This window comes from Siphateles boraxobius, unplaced genomic scaffold (genome assembly GCF_051911475.1).
Source record: "Siphateles boraxobius isolate OS27281-9 unplaced genomic scaffold, OSU_SipBor_1 22, whole genome shotgun sequence".
Classification (NCBI taxonomy): domain Eukaryota; kingdom Metazoa; phylum Chordata; class Actinopteri; order Cypriniformes; family Leuciscidae; genus Siphateles; species Siphateles boraxobius.
The window spans coordinates 1927079-1947500 of record NW_027508833.1 but is presented as its reverse complement, the minus strand read 5'-3'; the positions used below and the strand labels follow the sequence as shown (position 1 = coordinate 1947500).

The 20422-nt window shown below is 39.4% G+C and overlaps 1 protein-coding gene across 3 annotated transcripts in view; it reads left to right on the top strand.

The window, feature by feature from the left end:
• Positions 1–20422, top strand: part of babam2 (BRISC and BRCA1 A complex member 2) — a 112761-nt gene that overhangs the window by 34413 nt on the left and 57926 nt on the right. For all 3 annotated transcript variants that reach the window (XR_013206574.1, XR_013206573.1, XM_077238327.1), the window contains exons 5-6: positions 10268–10462; positions 14025–14099. Coding sequence is in view for 1 of the 3 variants with exons in the window: in XM_077238327.1 (XP_077094442.1) it covers positions 10268–10462; positions 14025–14099 (270 nt within the window). In the remaining 2 variants the exon portion in view is untranslated. The remainder of the gene's footprint in view (positions 1–10267; positions 10463–14024; positions 14100–20422) is intronic.

Below are 20422 nucleotides of genomic sequence, written 5' to 3'. Positions count from 1 at the left end.
TGCGTAGGCCTTTTGTTTTATTGGCCGTATTAGCGTTTTGCGACAGACTTGTGTCTGGATTGTATTGTCTGGGGAGTATGAAGTGACAGAGACTCTCCAGGGGTCCTGGGTAAGTTTAAACACAGTTCCTCTGACACTGCACATTCCTCACATCCCCTTTCCTTCGTTTTCTTCTTCCTCAACTTCTCCTCAGGCTGTTCATTGCTTCATCCTAAAACATACCTAAACAATATCCAACTTGTTTTCCGTCGCCCACTCATTACGGGAATCCTGTTGTTGCTGGTAACCGTAGCCGGCCCGGGACGATGAGGTCATTGCTGGTGTAAGCGTTTTTTCCTCTCCCGGCAGAAAGGATGAGCCCTTCCCTCTCTCCAACACAATGCCATCCTTCTCCTTGCTCAGATTGATCTATGAGAGCGACAGACAGACAGACAGACAGACAGAGGTCAGACTGAGAGACTGTTATTGTCAACTCTTCTAACCAGCACAAGAGTTATGCACTCTTTCTATGTTGTTGACGTGGCATGCAAATAGCTCTGACTTTTGACCCTTTTGATACCAAAACAGAAAGAGCTTAAAATAGAGCAATGACTGATAAAAGTGGCTAATGGAGGTGCTTGTGTGTGTGAACCACTGTGGTTATGTCATCATCTGCTGGCTCATACCGTTTCTGGCATGATTTTAGCTGCCGAATGCCTCAGTTGTTTTCTGGGGTCATTTATACTCAGTTTTTTGAGAAACAGTCATATGAGAGGTTGTATTTCACACAAGTGTCATGCTTCTCATATGAAGTGATGTCATTCTCAGTTGCTTTAAAACACAATGATTTGGCAAAGGCAAAACGCTCTCTGGTTTTATTGTGCTGTATCATTCCAGACCAATGTTCTCGTTAGTGGAAACATAGCTGTTAAACATCTTTAATTTAGTAATTGTTTAATGTATGGCTATGATTCTGAAATTATTTTTGCAAATTCAGAATAATTTGATTATTTTCACAATGAAATTATTTCAACAATTCTGTATTTTTTATGTGCATTCATAGTAGGGGTGGGCAATATGACCAAAATCTTATGAGTAATTTTATTTAATTTTAAAAATGCATATTACGATACATTTGTGTTTGTTTTTTGGAAATTAGGTTGTTATGGTAAGGTTTTAACTTTAGAAGCCAATTCTTGATGCCAATTCTTGATATGACAGAAAAAGCTAATACAGCCTAATATAAGAATAAAAACTTTTAAGCAATTATTGAAGTAATCAAGTAAACATTTAGTAATAAATACAATAGAACAAAGATTCAAATGAAATAGACAGTGCTTACATTTTTTTTCAGAAAGGTCAGTGTAAGTAAGTGTAAGTTAACAAATATATTTTACATTTGATTATTTCAAATTAGAATTAAAGCTGCATAGTCTGCGCTGATCGCGAATCCTTATTAAAGCTACAAAAGCTATTCATTTAAGAGCAGTGAGTGATTCTTTCTTTACATTAGGGAAATAGTATAGGATACTGTTTTTGGCTGCTGTCACTTTATGACCTTATTCACGCTTGCAATCTTAGGTTTAATATTATTATTTGTGAAGGTTTTCCCTACAGTAGTTGTAACATGCCTCAGTTCTGCGGATGTCCTCCAGTTCTTCAAGTCTGTATTTTGGTGTCTGCTAATGTAGTAAAATTGTAGTGAATGTAGTAAAATTCACAAAACTGCACATTCTGCAAAAGAAAATTCATTGTGGTTGCAAAGGGAACGCTTGTGATTACCCATCTAAATTCTAGACCTTTATGGTCTTGTAGACTTTACAAGTTTTACACTAACAGAGACCACAAGGATGGTCTCATCAAGTGCAGCATCTTGGACAATTCTTTGGTTATCGTGTCATACGCTGTGTCATAATCGAATACTTCTATTCTAAATATGTGAAAATCAGTGCGTACGAATTGTATTCATACTACAACCCCGAATCAGAAAAAGTTGGGACATTTTGTAAAATGCAATAAAATCAAGAATCTGTGATTTGTTCATTCTATTTAACCTTTTATTAACTGACAAAAGTACAAAGAAAAGTTTTCCAATGTTTTCCCTGACCAACTTAATTGTATTTTGTAAATATGAACAAATTTTGATTTTGATGGCTGCAACACACCCCAAAAAAGTTGGGACAGAGATCAAATAAAAGTGAAAAGATTATCCAAATTAGATTATCCAACTATTTTGAAACAGTCCACAATGAGCAGGTGAATTGGTAATAGTTGAGGGTATCGTGTTTGGGTGTAAAAGTGCTTCTCAGTCTTTTTAAGCAAAGATGGGTCATGGCTCATCACTTTGTGCCAAATATCTTGAGAGAATTGTCAAACAATTAAAAAATCACATTTCTCAATGCAAGATTGCAAAGCATTTATGCCTTTCATCATCTTCCATACATAATATTGTCACACGACTCAGGGAATCCAGAGAAATCTCAGTCTGTGTTGGGTAAGGCAGTAGACCTCTGTTGAATGTGCGTGACCTTTGACCCATCAGATGGCATTGCACAAGATACCATCATGCTAATCTGTTAAATACAGACACATCTGCTCAGGAGTAATTTGGAAAACCGTTTTCACTGAACACAGTCTGACGCTGCATCAAGAAATGACACTTGAATCTCTGTTACGCAAGGAGAAAGCTTTACATCAGTTCTATGTGGAGATGCCGGCGAGTTCTCTGGGCCTGAGCTCATCTCAGATGGTCTAGAACAGGGTTCCTCAATTAATTTTTACCAAGGGCCAAATTCTGCCGACAATACAGAGCCAAGGGCCACCAACCACAATGATATGACCTCAATGTTTGCTCTGCTATTATTGTTGCTGTTGTTGTTCTGATTTTATTTATTTTTATTTATTATTTTATTTGTTTTATTCAAGCAATTATGAGCATTTTTGTATTCAGATACAGAAAACTAAAGAACTTTGCATCGTGGATATTAAAAACAAATGAACAAATAACAACTCTGGATCTCCATGTCTGCATGGGACACGGTTGCGCGTCCCTTTATTGGCAGCAAACAAAGCACCTCTTCGCGGAAAACCTTCCCATCAAAAAATCTGACGAATACTGATCACTGTTCAATGTCGGTTCGGTCACAAGACGAGTCTATTGCAAGTGACATGACTTCAGCTTTCTTTATGTTGGTTAGACACTTCTTGTTGCCGTGCAATCGGATAATGGCACCTTCTGTAATAGCTCCACAACCATTTACTTCGTTTTTCTCATTGTGATTTAAAACTTCATCCACCATGTCACTCGCACAGGTTTTAATTAATTCGGCATCCATGAACCGCTTTTTGGCCTTTGTCAGGTTCCAAGCCACACGTAAGGATGCTGCGGTGGCATTCTCCTGTATGGATGTGGTTTTATAAATAACCTGTTAGCAATTGTGTTACCTTCTGTTTGCGACTCTCAATATGTTCAGGAAAATTGCTGTGCAATGAGTTGAAATGGCGTTTGATATTATCAGCCTTACAAACAGCCACGGTCTGCGTGCATAACAAACACATTGGCTTTGCGTTTTGGTGGTCAGGCAAAATAAAACAAAATTGTTCAGTCCAATTCAGATTTGAATCACCCACTTTTCTTTTCTTAACACTTGCCATATTTTCGCTGTGTGCAAATGCTGTCAGATACTGCGTTTGAATTTTTGCGCCAGTGATGTGCTTACACTGATGTTACCATGACAACCTTGAAATAAGTGCGGGCCAAACATTTTCCACTCAAGGGCCGGATGTGGCCCGCGGGCCGCCTATTGAGGAACCCTGGTCTAGAAGAAAGTGGAAATGTGTGCTGTGGTCAGATGAGTCCATGTTTCAGCTTGTTTTTGGAGAAAATGGACATCGAGTTCTCAGTCCAAAAGACGAAAGGGACCAACCAGACTTTCACCAGCGACAGGTGCAAAAGCAAACATCTGTGCTGGTATTGAGGTGCATCATTGCAAACGGTATGGGTAACTTGCATTATTGTGAAGGTACCATTGACATGGAGGCATGTATTTGGATTGTACAGAGACATAAACTGCCATCAAGATGACATCTTTCCTGGGAAGCAAGACAATGCCAGGCCTCATTCTGCACATGCTAAAACTGAGTGGTTTCTAGACACTCTGCACCATAGAAGGGATGTGCCTGCCTGTTTACTGCAGTCCAGATCTGTCTCTTATGGAAAATGTATGACCCATCATGAAAAGGAGAATCAGGCAATGATGACCACAGACTGTTGAGCGGCTGTCTCGTATCAGGCCAGATTGGGCCTATATTCCACTAGCAAAACTCCAACAATTAGTATCCTCAACTCCCGAATGATTAAAAAGTGTTATTAAAAGGAAAGGTGAAGTGTCACAGTGGTAAACATGCCTCTGTCCCAACTTTTTTGGGGTGTGTTGCAGCCATCAAAATCAAAATGTGTTCATATTTACAAAATACAATTATGTTGGTCAGTGAAAACATTGGAAAACGTTTCTTTGTACTTTTGTCAGTTAATAAAAGGTTAAATATAATGAACAAATCACAGATTCTTGATTTTATGGCATTTTACAGAATGTCCAAACTTTTTCTGATTTGGGGTTGTATATACTCACCTAAAGGATTATTTGGAACACCAGTTCAATTTCTCATTAATGCAATTATCTAATCAACCAATCACTTGGCAGTTGCTTCAATGCATTTAGGGGTGTGGTCCTGATCAAGACAATCTCCTGAACTCCAAACTGAATGTCAGAATTGGAAAGAAAGGTGATTTAAGCAATTTTGAGCGTGGCATGGTTGTTGGTGCCAGACGGGCCGGTCTGAGTATTTCACAATCTGCTCAGTTACTGTGATTTTTACGCACAACCATTTCTAGGGTTTACAAAGAATGGTGTGAAAAGGGAAAAACATCCAGTATGCGGCAGTCCTGTGGGCGAAAATGTCTTGTTGATGCTAGAGGTCAGAGGAGAATGGCCCGACTGATTCAAGCTGATAGAAGAGCAACTTTGACTGGAATAACCACTCGTTACAACCGAGGTATGCAGCAAAGCATTTGTGAAGCCACAACACGCACAACCTTGAGGCGGATGGGCTACAACAGCAGAAGACCCCACCGGGTACCACTCACCTCCACTACAAATAGGAAAAAGAGGCTACAATTTTCAAGAGCTCACCAAAATTGGACAGCTGAAGACTGGAAAAATGTTGCCTGGTCTGATGAGTCTCGATTTCTGTTGAGTCATTCAGAAGGTAGAGTCAGAACTTGGCGTAAACATAATAAAGAACATGGACTCCTCATGCCTTGTTACCACTGTGCAAGCTGGTGTTGGTGGTGTAATGGTATGGCGGATGTTTTCTTGGCACACTTTAGGCCCCGTAGTGCCAATTGGGCATCGTTTAAATGCCACGGCCTACCTGAGCATTGTTTCTGACCATGTCCATCCCTTTATGGCCACCATCCTCTGATGGCTACTTCCAGCAGGATAATGCACTATGTCACAAAGCTCGAATCATTTCAAATTGGTTTCTTGAACATGACAATGAGTTCACTGTACTAAAATGGCCCCCACAGTCACCAGATATCAACCCAATAGAGCATCTTTGGGATGAGGTGGAACGGGAGCTTCATGCCCTGGATATGCATCCCACAAATCTCCATCAACTGCAAGATGCTATCCTATCAATATGGGCCAACATTTCTAAAGAATGCTTTCAGCACCTTGTTGAATCAATGCCACTTAGAATTAAGGCAGTTCTGAAGGGGGTCAAACACAGAATTAGTATGGTGTTCCTAATAATCCTTTAGGTGAGTGTAGAACATACATATTTAACGGTCACAAACTGAATTTAAATATAGTACCTACTTAGTATGTGAATTCGGACACAGCTCTGGTGTACAGTATTACTTACGAGTGTAATAACTAAATATGCTAAGTAAGAATAACTTATTTAGGCTTAAAGCACATTGTAACAAATGTTCATATTAATCTCAAACTCCTTGTAAATCTGAATCAAACTAATTGTATCTGAATTGCATAGCTGACTGTAATACAGTTTATCTTAACTTTACCATAGCAGATATCCACCCTGTATTATTATGATGAATAATTGCCATCTTAGAAATGTTTCTCACACACGTCTTACTCCCTACCAATGGGAGTGAAGATGCTGGGCAATGATGTCATCTCATTTTTAAAGTAAGACTTTATCCAGAAAACCACTCCTCATATGTGGAAACGTTGACTTTCTCATGACCTCTGATCCTGTGAAGAATTTGAAATACTGTAACAGTGGAACACTTTTTAGGGTGTTTTTCAGGTCATTCTCAACCACGCTGGGAAAGATAAATGTTTAGCCCCTAACTCAATACAACATTGGGAAGCCTTTCTTAAACTCAATATTGTATCAGTGACGCATATTATTCAGTGAATATCCTGATTTGGTTTTCCCATTGAAATTTGGATTGGATTGAGAAATGTAAGCATCCTATACAAGAATAAACCTGAATTCAAGTTGATTATTGGTTAACATTATCAAATAGTATTCCAAGGTGATGCAGAAAAAGAAAGTTCACTGTTTTTACTTTCTGATATATATATATATATGTATATGTGTGTGTGTGTATATGTAATATTTTTTTATCCTTCCATATTGCCTATAAAGGGGTACGTTTGAATAATTGTATTTTATATTGCCCATTTGAGTACCACTGTGTTAAAGGATGTGTACTAACAGTTTACCATTACTGAAAAGGGAAGAAAAAATGACAGTTTCAGGAGAACTTTTTAATTATTTAGCTGTTTTGAAAATCGTATTTAAATAATTGGGTTTCTTATTTATCTGTGAATGGATTGCTCTGCAACTTTCTTTCCCTGATCATCAATCCCGGTCACAGCTGAAGAGCTCATCTCTTATCTCTCCTTTCCTCCCATCCCCCCCCCCCCCCCCCCCTTTCCATCAACTACGAGAAGACGTTTTGATTTGATCCCAGAAATGTAACAAGCTCAGCTGTATGCTGTGGGTCGTGCTGTTAATGAGTTGTGTAATGTGTGCCTCAATGGACAGACGGCGCGCTCTGTCCCCTCTCTTCTCTTCTGCTCGTACGTGACTCAGTCAGGCTCGTAGATGGAGTGATTCACGGGAGCGATGAAAATCAAGCCCAAATTGCAATGCCGTTATTTAAAAATCTAAGACAGCATGTGACAAACTCATTTGAACGCAGCCTGTGTTTGTTTGTGCCTCGAGATGACGGCAATACTTATTTGTTTGTCTTATTCTTAACTCTTGACAAGGAGCCGTTCTTAAGCGAGGTGCATGTAATGTTTATTTACTTGCTTGCAAAAATTAATATTCTGCTTTTTATTTTCAGTCAGTGTCACTTAAATTTAATTTTAACTTATGTACGTAGCACGCATCAGCGAGCAATTGGGCCTCGGAGACAGAACTGGCTGTTGGGTAGAATTAGGCCAGTGAAAAGAATGGTGGAACACTTCGTGAAAAGGTGGCAATTTGGTTTTTGCCCCCTCGCTCTGAATTTGCATACCTGTGCACTGCTCCAGTCAGGGAAGCTCATGCAAATTGGGATCACCTATGCAAATGAGGTCAGCCTGTAGGAGGAGAGGAGGAAAGGCAAGTAGAGCGTGTTGGCATGCAGGCCTTTTCCCGCTCACGCAGCCCGCAAGAACACGGCAATGCAAACTCTGTGATGGGCATACACCCACTCAACTCACTTCTTTCCCTAATAGCAGAGTGTTCACAGGAGGAGAGACTGGAAATAGCCTGCTGTTGGTTGCCGTCTGAACCTTCAAAAATCTAGTTTACTTACCAAACCATTGTTACCTGCATGCATTAAACATATGGCACAGACTCAAGGTCTTGTGCTGTCTTATCTGAAAACTGTGCGAGAACAGTGTTTCCTCTTTTTTAGTGCCTTCATTTCCCATGCTTTGAGGCACATTGTTAGAATGCCTCGGCCAGAATCGGAGCAGGAATCCTTCTTCTTTTGGCGTCTGGACATGGGATACGTAGAATCTGGAGATGAAAGCGCCCTCGCTGGTGCAGGAAATCCTGTGGTGTTGCCATTTGCCTGAAGATTGTTGAGGGGGAGGGGGAGGGGGGCTTGCAAATGGGTGGAAACCACCACATCAAGTTGACATTGTGACAATAAAGGGTGAAAAGACCCAGCCTCAGCACATTAGAAACTACCACCTGCATTTACTTGCCGCATTCTTTTGTTTTCTCCTTATCTCTAAAAGTTATTTGCAGTCTAAACATACAGTCTGTATTTAATGTCTGTTCCATGTGAAACACCCTTGCATTATATCTGTTTCACAATGAGTCATTCAATGATGATTTTTGATAACTTCATGATTCATAAAGCTAGTTTACGGTTCTAGTAACCTGTTGTACTCTGAGAGTATAACTCTGTTATATGCCATAAGCATTGCACTTGTATTCAGGTTATTTCCCTCAGGAGTTTGGATATTCTGAACTGCTTTTTTAAAGTCACCATGAAATCAAAATGAACAATTCTTATTTTTTATGGAATGTTAGAGTTTTTATTATTAACGATTTATCCGTGCTCATCGTTATTTTAAAAAAAGTGCCCTTATAATCTTTAATAAAATCATAAAAATGATTGTGTCACCCTTCATATTTTCCTAATTGGAGAAGCTATTTCACTCAGACCATACTTTACAATAGGAAAGACGTTTTCCCTTTAATGCATGAATGTTCCACCAATCATCATTACATTTACGGGTCTTTAGTGACCTGGTTCTATATCTAACACGGATGGATCTCTAACTGCCACAACAGTATAAAACTCTCCTGGTATTTTAACAACAATGCAAAAGAATAAAATAAAGCATATTTAATTTCCTTTTGGAACTTTGAAGGGTTAACTTTGTGCAGATGCTTTTTACCATCATCACTGTCTTCGTCAGAGCTCATTTCCCCAGTACATCCAGCATAAGACTCGTATTGCTCATATTCGCCATCTCAAACATTCTCAAAAGTATCATTTTTTACCTTTACACAATCAATATTTTGATCGCTGACAGCTTCTTCTCCAGATCCACCATCAAAGGACAGTGACACTAATATTTGATTGCGTACAGTACTTGCTCTGAGATTCAGAGATTCAATTATTGTTGCACAGAAAAAATATACTTACACTATTACAAACCTCGGGGTTTTGCGACCCGAAAAACATAATTAGAAAGCAGACATTCTTTTTCTTTTTTTTCTTGTTATATTTGTCATAATGAATAAATTGAGGAATACTAAGAAGGCTGATGTCTAACTTTAAAAAATGAATGAGGGGAATAGTAGTGAACGACGCTCCGGGTCAATAAAGACCTGAGATATGTGCTTAAGGCTGATTTATACTTCTGCGTCGGAGCTATCGACGCCAGAGCCTCTAAGCTATACACTACGCGTTGGTTTTCATTTATACTTCTGTGTCGTGTCCGCGTTAACGCGCAATTACACATGCAAAGGGAACTTGTGAAACCCGAGGGAGGGGTTCTAGCAGACCAATCACAGTTGTTACATTTTTGGAGAGGTGAACGTCAGGGTACGCCGAAGAATACGTGCGCTACGCACAGCCTACGACGTAGCTACGGCGTGAGTTTGACACAGAAGTATAAACTGGGCTTTAGGGTTAAGCAATTGCCTGTAAGTGGTGTTGCAATCCAGTGACCTTAACCAATGTCACGAGGTGGGGCGGGACTAACTTTATGAACCATGGCAGATGAGGAAATATCTGGGAAACCTTTTTAAGAAACAGTCTTTATTTCCATTTGGAGGCACTGAAAACTCACAATGTAAATTTTTAAGTAATCATGAATTAAAATTGACACTATTTGCATTCGTAATTCACATACTCTGAAACAATTTTCCTATCCTGCTGATGTCACTAAGACCACTTACTGTAAGTTTCAACCAATGGTGTTGACGGAGTTTTATGTTAAATCCATTCAGATGTTATACCCCCAAATAACACCTTCAATCTTTAACTCCTAACTCCTTTTTTTTAATTGCCATAATGCAACAAATTTCACTCTGAAATATACCATATTACAGAAATAAAATGAGTGGCAAATGCCTTTTCTTGTTAACTTTTAACAAGCTATTAATATTCACTTTATAGGTTTGTGCAAACTGAAAACTGAAAGTGCTAGATGTTTCTGTTTCCCCATCTACACTTGTTTTGTGTGATAAAATGCTGACTCCCACTCTCTTTCTCTGGTTTTGTCTCCTCTGGCAGCACTTGGTGTCGTGGGATGCGGGTAAACCGGAGTGTCTCCTGCAGCTGGTGAAAGAGCTGTTACAGCAGTACCATCAGTACCAGTGCCAGCGGCTGCGCGACAGTTCCCGTCTGCTCTTCGAATACGACAGCCTGCTGGACGACCCTAACTATGGACGCAGCATGGAGATCTACGCCGGACGCAAGAACAGCTGGGTAACCGTCCTACATCACCTCTTAGATTTACATGAACACACTAGCCCAATATTTCCTTTCAGTGAGATCGTTATAAACATCCATCCATACATTCTTCAAACTGCTTGTCTCATGTAAGGTCAAGGGGATTCTGTAGCCTATCCCAGCATCTCTGGACAAAGGCAAGGAACAAATCATCCTGGACAGATTGCCAGTCCATGTGATAAACATAATGCCAAATTAAACAAGAGTATAACACTTTCAGTATAGACAATTTTATTGATTATAGCGGTTTAATAGGACTCATCCAGCCATATTTATGTATTGAGTCCTTTTACATAATGTTTACTGATGCCAGACTTATTTATTTGTTTTTGAACATCTTTTTTTGGATCTATCAAATTCCAAATATAAATACAGTGTATATATATATATATATGTATATATATATATATATATATATATAAAGCATATACTTGTAGGACTGAATTGCTTGGCTTCACTTCAGTTAAACTGACCTCCTCCTAATGAAATTTCAGGAACTAATTGACTGAAGTGGTAATAATTCTCTGCTTCATTTCCTCCTAATTTTAAAGTCCACCTTTGCAATTCTGTAATTAACAGTGCTATTTTTTTAATTAGCGGACACTTTTCTACAGTGCTACTTCAGAGTTCTCTTATTACAGCGATGTACTTCACAGTGGTGACTGGTTATCGTTCATCCCATTTAGGGTTTGAACCGACAACCTTATGAATGTGTTGTGCTGTTAAAAGCGCAGACTACGGTGTGGGCTTTAATGATGCACACACAGGGCAGTGGGTTCTTGGTGAAGAGCAAAGCGAATTGCACAATGGGTCAAAAGCGAACACACACACCCTCACAAATGGACACACAGAGGGTTCCGTAATATGGTCGTGTTTTTGGGAAGAGTGCTGTGTGTTGGCTATGGGCGTGAGTGTGTTGCTTCATGGACTTGTGGTGAGTTGTGGTCTGTCGGATAACAGACTGTGATTAGGAAACATTTGTGTAATCCTCATTATAAAATGATGTAACTCAAGTTAGGTAGATTATATGAATGTAAACAAGGAGTCATGCTGCCATTTACATTCGAAAGTGAATGTGACTATGGCCTACTTACTTTAGAGAGCATTTGATGAGAATTTGAAGTGAACACTCTGAAGGGAGCAGGGCATTACTCTCTCACATGTGTTGCCTAATGTACTTCACCTCCATTTTAAATTGAATCAAAATTGTAACTTGACAATAGTGGCTTGACCAATGCATCAGCACAGTATTTGATAACATAGCAGGAAAATGATTGTTTATAGCTTTTGCTGACAGCCCTTGGTAGGGACAGATTACAGTAGGTTCCCTGGAGCACCAGCTGCTATTGGCGCTTTTCCACTGCATGGTACGGATCAGTACGGTTCGGCTCGGCGCGGTTCGGCTCGCTTCGCTTTTCCACTGCGCGGTACGACTCAGTTTGGCGCGGCACGGCTCGGTTCGCTTTAGCTCGGTTGCTTTTCCACTGCAGTTAGTACCGCCTCAAAGTGGGTGGGATTATGACTGATCGTTATAGTTTATCCGCTCCTCGGCAACCAACAAGAGGTACGTCTGTGCTTCTTGTCCACTGACCACGATTCAGCCATTTCTTTTTTGGAAGTTTTTTTTCTTAAAGCAAGTCAAGCAAGTATTTTTTAGTAGGTGCTACAGCGGTGGCTGTTACTGGCTATTTAAATCTAGCGGGTTTGATGTCTCGCAAATACAATGACGCTGGTAGTGACGATTCTGTCTTTCTGACCAATAGTGATCTACAGTGCTTCAACGTCACATTTTAGTATCGGTACGGTACGCTTGGAACCTCAACAGAGGTGCTACCATTTAAAGCGAAGCCGAAGTGAGCCGTACCGTACCGTACCATGCAGTGGAAAAGCGCCAAAGCGTGCTGTACCGAACCGAACCATACCGTACCATGCAGTGGAAAAGCGCCATATGAGGATACCCACCCAACCACCCCAAAACACACACACCACCTACAAAGGAACATACAAATCAATTAAACGTGTCGCTGAAGAGAATATTTCTGAAGTCATACAATAGCTTTGTGTGACAAATAGAAATTCAAGCCAATATTCACTGAAAAACTTGAAATCAGTGAATACTGATTTAAATTTTTACTTTTGAATCTTATGACTTTAGAAAAACTGGGCCCATGAGACTAGGAATGTCTATAGTTGCATCCCAAATGATGCACTATGCACTATGTATTCAACCTTGTATGAATTGTATAAGGTTATTTTGCCATTCAACATCACAGTCTGTTAGCCCCTCCCCCTCTGCTATAAAATTAAATCTGGGACAGTTGAGTGCATGAAGTGTCCCACATAACACACTTTGTTTTTTCAGTTAATTGAGTACATCATCTGGATATTTAAAGTGCACTTTTTCTATTTGGAATTTTTAGAGTGAACGCATTACTCATACTATTTATACTACAAAACGGCATAGAATAGTACACAAGTACACGAATTGGGACGCACCTTGTGTCTTCCATCTATCCATCAATTTTCCAAGCCGCTTGTGCTATGTAGAGTTGCAGTGTATTCCAGCATCATGGGCCGCAGCCTGGAGTGGACCAATGGCCAGTCCATCGAAGGGCTAACACAATTCTATGGATGTATTTTGTGCGCCTTTCATTATGAAGCTTGAAAGCCTCCGTCCCCATTCATTTTAATATGATGGAAAAGAGCAATCAGTGCGATTTTTCAGAATTTCTAAACTTTAGTATTTTATGCCAAAAATATAGTCAAATGGGTTTGGGACAAATTGACAGAGAAAATAATGACAGAATTGTCATTATGGATAAATGATTCCTATAACAATTTGGTTACTGTGTGAAGAATGTTACTGTGTGTGTGTGTGTGTGTGTGTGTGTGTGTGTGTGTGTGTGTGTGTGTGTGTGTGCGTGTGCGTGTGCGTGTGCGTGTGCGTGTGCGTGTGCGTGTGCGTGTGCGTGTGCGTGTGCGTGTGTGAGAGTGTGAGAGTGAGAGAGTGAGTGTGTGTGTGTGTGAGAGGAGGGCTGGGTGTGTCTCTCAGGCGTTACTGAACCCGGAGGCGTCACACCCACGGCACATCAGCCTTGGCCCAGCACTGACAGATCAAGCTACAGGAACACACACTCCCCTCTTAAAATGCTCCCAGTGTGGCCACATAGTAACAGTCAAACAAAAATACTTTATGTAGACCTGCAGAACAGATTAAATATTCATTGCTTATACTATCCATTATATATATATATATATATATATATATATATATATATATATATATATATATTCAAATATATGATTTTCTGTTTGGGACAAATTGACAGAGAAAATAATGACAGAATTGTCATTATGGATAAATGATTCCTATAACAATTTGGTTACTGTGTGAAGAATGTTACTGTGTGTGTGTGTGTGTGTGTGTGTGTGTGTGTGTGTGTGTGTGTGTGTGTGTGTGTGTGTGTGTGTGTGTGTGTGTGTGTGTGTTCGTTCACTATTTGATGCTGGATGTGTGTTTTTTTTCTTCTCCTTCTAGACGGGGGAGTTTTCTGCTCGATTCCTTCTCAAACTCCCTGTGGATTTTAGCAACATTCCCATCTATCTTCTCAAGGTAAGTCACATCCATCAATACTCACTCTCTGATAGCACATAAGCCCCTGTATCTTTGATTTGTTTGGAGAAAAGATGTTTATCAATGCATAAAAAATGTCTCCATCAAACGCTGCATTAGAAAAAAGTGCATGTAAGAATAGGTCGCTCATTTCTCTGCTCTTGTTTGTGCGTGTGTGTAGGCTGCGAGTTGACTAATCAGCAGCCTGTCACTCCCAATCAACTCTGAGCTGTGTTGTGTCTGCAGGCCCTCTCTCTCCCTCTCTCTCTCTCTCTCTCTCTCTCTCTCTCTCTCTCTCTCTCTCTCTCTCTCTCTCTCTCTCTCTCTTTCTCTCATCTACCCTTCCAGTCACCCCGTGTCTTGCCCTCCCTCCCCCCTTTTTTTTTTTCTTTCCTCTTTGCCCGTCTCTGCCGCACTAGCATGTGTATGTTTGTGTATGTTAGGGGGCATGTGTGTGAGAGGGCGTGTACGGCCTCGGGAGGCCTTTGCTCTATGGCCTTTCCCAGTCTGAGCCATGTTTGTCCTCCCCAAGAGAGCTAAAATGATGGTAAACATACGGAAAACAGCAGCCTTCATCAGGATCACGTCTCACCATTCAGTCCCTCAGCAGTACACTACACTCACGCATAGACATGCACCGTTCACTCCCAGTGGACCATACTGCATTGAAACTCACTGAAGCTACAGGTCAGCCTGCTTCTGTAAGGTCACCGGGGTCATTATTCCCAGCTAATTTGTCGTGAAGCTTGACATATCAAGACCCAGATATATGATATGAAATCAAAATGCATTATTGTAGCTTTTCATCTGGTTCAATAGAATGCTTGTACATACACTTATTTAATTTACATTTAACATTTATGCATTTGCCAGACGCTTTTATCCAAAGTGACTTGCTTTGCATTCAAGGTATACAGTTTATCAGTTTATGCATTCCCCGGGAATCGAACACATGACCTAGTCATCCTGCTTGAGCTACAGAAATGCTCAAATATCTCTCACCGAATTCTCAAATATTTTCTCACCATAAGCTGCACCAAATTAAACTGCAAAAATATGTCAGGCCTCTTAAACAGATTTCAGTTACATTTGGTTTCCATTTTTCTGTGAAACTGTTGTCTTGATATTCGCAGGTCCAGATATGTTATGCTTATTATGTAGGGATTTTTATTTTTTTTAACGATCATTAATCAGAGTAAATTTGTGCTGGAAAATGTTTCCCTGCCTACATATACAATGTCCAACTATAATTATAATTTCTTATAAAATTAGGGTATATAAGACCCTTCATATATATATATATATATATTCAGTATGAACACCTTGTGGTCTCCATATTGTAAGATCCTCGGTTTTATTTAAAGAAAATTCCATCAGTGCCTTTATTTAAGCTGTCTTCCACTTAGTTTTCCTTTGTAGTATGACAACTTTTGTAGTCGTGATTTGTCATAGATGGCTTCCTGACCATTTTCCACAGACACAATTCACATCCAGATTTACCTCTGTAAGAGGTGCTTGTGAAAGGCCAGTTGAGAGTACATCTGTACAATGGAAACGTTTTTTTTAAATCAGCCCCTAAATTTGCCTGAATGGCATCAAAAGTAGCCAGGAAAGGTCAAAGGGATTCACTGGACAATTGACACAACATTTACAGAAAATCAAATCCATATGTTGTTGCTGAAGTGTGTTGTTGTCTTAGTGAATAATTATTTTTAATTAGTCAATTCATTAATTTGATATACTGGAGTATGTTTGATATAAGACACGGTCATGTGCATGTAAAAATAATTCTTAGTCTGAAAAAATAAATAGAAATTAAGGCCAAGAGAAATAAAAAAACGAACTGATATGACTTCATTTAGACTTTATATTGCCATTGGTCCATAAGGGATGTGCTCTTTGACATGAGAATCTTTTCAGGTTCTCTTCTTCACTTTTCAAGGTCAGACATGAGTAAAATCATGAAAATACTTTGGCCAATTGCAGAGCGGTTTAAACATATTCGAATCTCTATGATCAGATGCTTTCTTAAATGCTTTTTTCCCACCGCTGTCATCATTTTTGTGTTTTTGTTGCATTTCTGAGAACATAGTTTGCAGCATATATTTAAATACTCATTTAAACGCTGCTCCCAACATCTTGAGCTGGGTTGGAATGTTCACAAACATTATACCATTACTCAGCTATTTCAAACTTATATTTAACTCAAGTGAAGAATATAGAACTATTATATTCTGGGATAGTCCTAAAATGGTTCAGGTCATACTTGGAGAGGTTATGATGTGAGTTATATATAGAGTATATATATGAAGATAGTTTGTTCATATATATATAATTATGTATTATATTAGGAGGGAGAGGTTATTATGTGAGTATAGGAGATCATAAGTCTGAATGGACATCCATGACATGCGGAGTCCCTCAAGGCTCAATTATTGCGCCACTCCTATTCAACCTGTACATGATCCCATTGAGCAAAATAATGAAAAAGAATCAAATCGCTTACTATAGCAATGCAGACGACACACAGCTCTACTTAGCCCTATCGCCTAACGATTACAGCCCTATTGACTCCCTGTGCCAATGCATTGATGAAGTAAACAATTGGATGTGCCAAAACTATCTTCAGTTAAACAAAGACAAAATTGAAGTCATTGCGTTTGGAAACAGAGATGAAGTTCTCAAGGTGAATGCATTCCTTCACTCTAGGGGTCAAACAACTAAAAATCGAGTCAGGAATCTTGGTGTGTCTCTAGAGTCAGACCTTAGTTTCAGTAGTCATGTCAAAGCAATAACTAAATCAGCATACTATCACCAGAAAAATATTGCAAAAAGACTTAGAGGAACTTGTGCATGCTTTCATCACCAGTAGGTTTGGATTATTGTAATGGAGTCCTCACTGGCCTTCTCAAAAAGACCATAAGACAGTTGCAGCTCATACAGAACGCTGAGCAGAACCAGAAAATATGAACACATCACACCAGTCCTCAGGTCTTTACACTGGCTCCCAGTTACATATAGGATTGATTTTAAAGATTATTACTGGTATATATATCATTCAATGGCCAAGGAACTCAATACATTGCAGATATGCTCAGTGAATATAAACCCAACAGATCACTCAGATCATTAGGATCATATCGGCTAGAAATACCAAGGGTTCACTCTAACCATGGTGAGTCTGCTTTTAGCTACTATGCTGGAACAGCTTCCAGAAGAGATCAGATGTGCTCCTACAGTAGTCCCATTCAAATCCAGACTCAAAACACTTTTGTTTAGCTGTGCATTTAATGTAGTACTGTGCCACTGTTCGTTCGACTATTTGTACTGTATTTTACTTTCTTTTTTATTCTAAACTGTTTTAATTATTTCTATGTAAAGCACTTTGTATTACCATTGTGTATGAAATGTGCTATATAAATAAACTTGCCTTGCCTTGCCAATATTTGGAAGAGATATTGAGGTCTTTAAGATAATGGTTACTAGAAATCCAAAAAACACAGAATGAATATACTTATAATAATCAGAATGTTGGGTCATATAAACAACTTACTCAGAATGTCCTCTGCAATGACTTACATACTAGAGAAAACTGCATTTGACTGGAGCCACCAGTCTGAAATTCTCATTGATCAAAGTTATGGTTGCATGTTGAGAAAGTACTTTAGTGTGCAGGCGCTCTAACGGACGATTGATTTATATCTGCACATGTTCAAATTAAAGTAATTTTGCCTACTACAATACCAAGGAAATTGTAGAAGGTCAAACTATCTGAGGAACTGGAGCCAAAGGGAGATTTCACAAGAAAACCCTTTGAATAAAGGCTTAACCCAGGGGTGTTCAGTCCTGTAGAGTTTTGCCCCAATCATAATTAAACGCTTGAACCAGCTAATCAAGGTCTTCGGGATTACTGGAAACTTCCAGGCAAGTGTGTTGGGGCAGGGTGGAGCCAGACACTCTAGGCCTTCCAGGATTGGACAGTTCTGGCTTAACCGGTATATGGACCTTAATGTGAAAATGTTCCATGTAAATGTGGTAATTGAGTTTTGCTTGGCAATAATATCCTAACTTGAGAGCAAAAGCATACGTGATATTATATATTAATAGTATATCATATCACTGTCTCTCACAATAAAGGTGGAGATGCTTGTTAACAAAGGAGAAAAGACAATCCATTTGAATTTGCACAATCTCAAAGATATCTGGTTTAGGGGTCCTATCACTTTCTTCCTGTCCAATACCTTTCATTACAAGATGTTTGAAAGTCAGCAAACATCAAAGCCTTTTTATCACTCCTCTAAGTTGCTGGTAGATGACATTTTGACTCTTCTAATCTTCATCAAATCTCCAATGACGTCCTCCTCTCCAGGTTTGCCTTTGCCCTCTGCTACAGCGCAGCAAGGCCATGAAGGCACCGGGAGGAATGGTGTCATGTACCATGATAGTTGCCTGGAGTGTGCCATCTCACTGGTTTTATCTTAGTAGGCTGGACATGTTTACCTTCCCAAATCCACTTGTGTACTTCGGGGCATCGAGGACTTGTCATGAGAGCAGTCTGCAACGGTGGAGAGAAATAGAGGACATTGGCACTGTGAAGTAATCCAGGCATCAGTAGTTTTTTTTTTCCTGGTGAGGACAGAAAGACCTGCAACTGCTGTCTTGTCTGTCTTCTTTTGAATTGACTTAAGGAGGTCGAAGTGGGAGCCCTAACCCTTCCAAAAATGTTTAATGTTTAGAAGCCGATGCAAAATGATTGATGATTATCAGAATCCAAGCTCATTTCAGACTTTAGAACAAAACACGAGTACTGTTCCTCAGACAGATCAATCCAGTAGACTTGGACTGAGCACCGTTCACTGCTCTTTTGTTGCTCTGTTTAGCATGGTACCCGTTAAGCTCTAAATGTCAGCTGTCCTAGTTTGCGCAGCCATCGGTGAAGCGAGCTGAGGCTCTGTGTTCGTGACAAGCCTGATCAGTCTCACTTCACTGGAGCCGTACGGGCCGCTAGCCGAGACCTGACTTCCTGTGCAACGGGTGAGGAGTAGGATTGTGCTTTTGGCCCTCAGGGATACCACAAACACTGCCGTTGATTATTTTAGACAACTCCGGCGAGTCACGTGCCAGGTCTACAAGTTGCTTTTTGGCTGCTGATAAAGGGCCAATCGGTTGCTGTTGCATAGTCAAAATAGTGGAATTACTGATTGCTTGAATGAAATATGAAAGTGAAAGAATGAAAGTGAGAGTTAAACAAGGAGGCCTGCTTCTGTCATGGTTTTAACATCTCCCTAGGAGCACTTATTGAAAAGCAGCAAATCTTGTAATTACAACTTTTTATGTCATGCCTACATAAGTCATCCCCCCCCCCCCCCTTTTTTTTTATAGACATGAAAATGCACATTCCGAACTTAAATGGTTGTAATTCAAGAATGCTTTGGAATATAGATGTAAGATTGGTTGTCTTGTTTTAAAGAATACATTTGGCATATTTTTGTAGAAGTGAAATAAATTAAGAAAGTGAAACTAAAGAAAAGTTATAAAAGTTTGGGTTTATGAAAATGTACAAGGTAAAAAAATTTAATTATTCATATTTTATATAAAATATATATTTTCAAAACATGTTGGACTCCTCTAAAAGTCCAAAAGCATCAAAGCCAATAATCTGAACAAGTTGTGTTTCAAATTTTATGTTGACAGTAAGATTTTGTTTGGGCGCAGTACCAAACCTTTTCACTAGAGCCCCTTTCACACAGCACGTTGATCCCGGGAAATCATTGATCCCTATTATTTTTCTCTTTATATTTAAAACATTTAAAAACAAAATTTAATGGATGCTATCTTTTGAACTGTTGGCATGAAAACAAACTGAGGTTTCTAACATTCTTTCATGATTTTTTTCATTTAATTTAAAATCCAGTTCAAAAACAACGTCTCCAGCTCTATTCACACCATGAGTGAAATGTAAAGCAAAACGGATCACTGACGACAGGCCTATTCACACCAGGAATTATATGAAAAAGCAAAACAAATCGAATATGACATGTTTGTTCATGTCAAGAGTGAAGTAAAAAAGCATTCCAGTTATTCACATGCAAAATACAACCCATCTGAAATGACACATGCGTGTGTCTTGACATTTGAGCTTGGGGGTGCCAAACCGAGCCAGTTGATTTGGGCAGTCACATTTTTAAACACATTTTTGCTTCTCTATAGTAAACCTAAAAAAAGTCACTCTATGTGTACCATATTCAAATGATTTTACGATAGATCAGCAGCAAGCGCGTGAGATTGACATGGCAATCCGATTTTGCACGCAAATTACTTCT